Here is a 3,535-nt window from a genome sequence, read left to right as displayed (position 1 = left end):
GAGACGGGGTCTCGCTCTTGCTCAGGCTGGTTTCGAACCCCTGAGCTCAAACAATCCGCCCGCCTCGGCCTCCCAGAGAGCTAGGATTATAGGCGTGAGCCACCGCGCCCGGCCTGTCTTTGGGTTTTTTGACAAGTTTAAAACATGTATTTAAAATACAATTTATAAAATGCTTAATCTGCTGACTCAGGAGCCTGCGGTGCAGGGTGTGGTGGGGGTGGGCAGCTGCCTGCTACACCAGCAGAGCAAGACTGTGGGGGTGCAGCCCTCCCTCTCATGCCCTTCTGTTCAGGTACCCCCATGGGCCTTGTGCACCCCTGGAATCATACAAAAAGAAAACAGGACCCCAGAGGTTTCTTGAATCTCTGCTTCCCAGGGAGGTTGGGTATAGCCCTGCTGGCCCATCCCTGAGCAGAGCACCCCCAGATGGGGAAGAGCAGGATATGTAAGGTCCTGTTTTGATATACAGTCATGCATCGCTTAACAACAGGCTATAGTTCTGAGAAATGCGTTGTTAGGTGATTGCCTCATTGTGTGAACATCAGAGAATATACTTACACAAACCTAAATGGTGTAGCCTAGTATACACCTAGGCCATGTGGTGTAACCTATTGCTCCTAGGCTACAAGCCTGTACAGCATGTTATTATACTGCATACTGTAGGCAGTTGTAACACAATGGTATTTGTATATCTAAACATAGAAAAGCTACGGTAAAAATACGGTATTATAATCTTATGGGTCCACTATCATATATACTGTCCATTGTTGACTGAAATATCGTTATGAGGTGCATAACTGTGGTCAGTTTGAGATGCCAGCAAGAGAGCTGATAGGCAAATGGAAACGTAGACCTAGATTTCTCAGAGGACAGAACTGGAGTTAGGGATTTGAGAATCATCTGCATAGAGGTAACTGAAAAAATTGACTCAGTGAACCTTGCTAAGGGAGGGCATGTACAAAGACGACAGAGACTTTTCACTTTCAGTTACCATTTCGCAGAGTCAGCGTCGTAAAAAATTTAAAAAGAAAAATAAAAGTTGGGTGTGGTGGCACTCATCTGTAGTCCAAGCTACTCGGGAGGGAGAGCCAGGAGAAATGATCACTTGATCCCAGGAGTTCAAGGTTTACAGTGAGCTGTGATTGTGCCACTGCATTCTAACCTGGGCAACAGAGTGAGACTGTGTCTCTAAAAAAAGAAAAAAAAGAAAAACAAAAAAAACAAGTAAACTATCTACCTTACATCAAAGTAGTTATAGATAAAATTTATAATACTTAAAACAGTAAATGATATAAAGATAACTAACTGATTTTTGATGAAAATGGTGATTTATGTTCAAGATATTCTACTTGTATATTTTTGAGTAAACAGTCTCAGAATATTTAGGGTCATATGACTCCTAAATTTGATTGAATACAATCAGAATTATTTCTTCAGGTGGAAATTTCATGGATTGTTTTACCAGTAATAGGAGTTATATAAGTAATTTGTAAATATATAAGGTCACAACATACCGGCCAGGCACAGTGGCTCATCCCTATAATCCCAGCACTTTGGGAGGCCAAGGTGGGAGGATTGCTTGAGGCCAGGAGTTCAAGAGCAGTTCAGGACCCCGTCACTACAAAAAATACAAAAATTAGCTAGATGTGGTGGTGCACTTGTAGTCCTAACTACTTGGAAGCTGAGGTGGGAGGATTGCTTGTGCCCAGGTGTTTGAGAGTGCAGCAAGGCTTGATGGCACCACTGTGCTACAGCCTGGGCAACAGAGCAGAACCCTGACTCTTACAAAAAAAAAAAAAAAAAGAACAACGACAGAAACACAATATTCTATCATAAGAGAGATTTTGAAGTAACTTCTCTCTATCTTAATTTTAGGTCCAGAGTGTCAATTCTTGTCATAGCTGTGCTTGTGGCAATTCTAATTCCTGGGACAAAGCTGATGAAGATGATATTAAACTTGTTAATATTCCTGTGACCACTCCCGAGAACTTATACTTAATGGGTAGGAATAATATGATAAAGTTTTAAGATACTGTACTCACATTTAATTTGAAACTAAAACTGAATTGTTCTAAGAGAAGCAACTATAATTTTAAAATGTTCTTTTGTCTGTTGAATCTAGTCTACATAACATAGCCCATTGTATTAGTTTCCTGGGGGTGCTGTAATAAGTTACCATAAACTTGGTGGCTTAAAACAACATATTCACTCAGAGTTTTAGAGGCCAGAAGTCCAAACTCATTGTCACTGGGTTGAAATTAAAGTGTCAGTAGAGCAGTGCTCCCTCTGGAGGCCTAGGGAAGAATTCATTCCTGGCCTCTTCCAGGTTTTGATAGTTGCCAGCATTCCTTGGCTTGTGGCCACATCACTCCTGTCTCTGCCTTCATTTTCATATCACATTCTCCTCTGTGTGTATCAAGTCTCCCTCTACCTCTCTCTTAAAAGGACACTTTTGATTAGATTTAGGGCCCACCAGGTAATCTAGGATAATCTCCTCGTGTTGAGATTCTTAATCACATCAACAGTTATAGGTTCTAGGAATTAGGATCTGATATCTTCGTGTGGCCGTTATTCAGCCTATGACCCTAACCTTACGTAATCTGTTGACTCTAATCTAATGAATCTGTCAGAATCCACTTTACTTGATCTATTTTATTTAGCTGTCATTTGTATTCTTTTTATATCCAGAAAAAAAATTTAAATAGAAAGAAGGCCTTCATACTTGATGCAAGTCAGATAAAAAAAGAAAGATAGAAAGAAGGCCTTCTGTGTATTACATCTCAGTAGTCCTTTTGGCTTGACTATGAGCATATCTAGGGGACCTCACTGGAGCCTTGGAGAAGAACCAAATGAACCTATTGCTGAATCAGAAGATTCAAATGCTCTTCCCTGTTTTTCCCTACTCTATTTCACGCTATCTTTCTTTTAATGGAAATGTATACAAAATAAAAAACAAAACCAAAAAACCTTCATGTGGCCCTGGCCAGTGAGCAGTAAGGGGGTTGATGACTTGGCAGAAGGACCATATGCTTCTGAACATATTGCCACACGTTAGAATAGTTAGACTATGTCATCGCCAGTGCTATCACAGTAGGTACTCCTTCTGTGGGAAAGAAGGAAGAATAGTTCTTTTACTACTTTTTCCAAAAGTCTCCAGAGAATGAAGCTCACTATATTTCTAGATCACTCTAATTGTCTAGTAACTTACATTCACAGCTTCTGTTAGAATATTGAAAGTTTGAATTGAAGAGAAATAGAGCAAAGCTAGAGATGCTGCAGGGGGTCTTACTATACAATTAAGATTGGGGCTGGGCATGGTGGCTCACACCTGTAATCCCAGCACTTTGGGAGGCCTAGGCGGGAGAATTGCTTTAGGTCAGGAGTTGAAGAGTGGCCTGGGTAGTACAGTGATACCCTGTCTCTACAGGAAAAAATAAATAAAATTAGCTGAGCATGGTGGTGCATGCCTGTAGTCCTAGCTACTCAGCAGGCTGAGGCAAGAGGATTGCTTGAGCCCAGGAGTTGGAGGCTGCAG

General features: G+C 41.2%; 1 protein-coding gene across 1 annotated transcript in view; it reads left to right on the top strand.

Moving 5' to 3' along the window:
* Window positions 1-3,535, top strand: part of FAM73A (family with sequence similarity 73, member A) — a 95,324-nt gene that overhangs the window by 35,758 nt on the left and 56,031 nt on the right. Inside the window, 1 exon segment of the mRNA XM_012661035.1 lies at window positions 1,876-2,002. Within this exon segment, the coding sequence (XP_012516489.1) occupies window positions 1,876-2,002 (127 nt within the window).

The sequence above is a fragment of the Propithecus coquereli genome, unplaced genomic scaffold (assembly GCF_000956105.1).
Source record: "Propithecus coquereli isolate 6110/MARCELLA unplaced genomic scaffold, Pcoq_1.0 Scaffold7, whole genome shotgun sequence".
Taxonomy (NCBI): domain Eukaryota; kingdom Metazoa; phylum Chordata; class Mammalia; order Primates; family Indriidae; genus Propithecus; species Propithecus coquereli.
The sequence above is the reverse complement of the archived record's forward strand: the minus strand, read 5'-3'. Positions and strand labels throughout refer to the sequence as shown.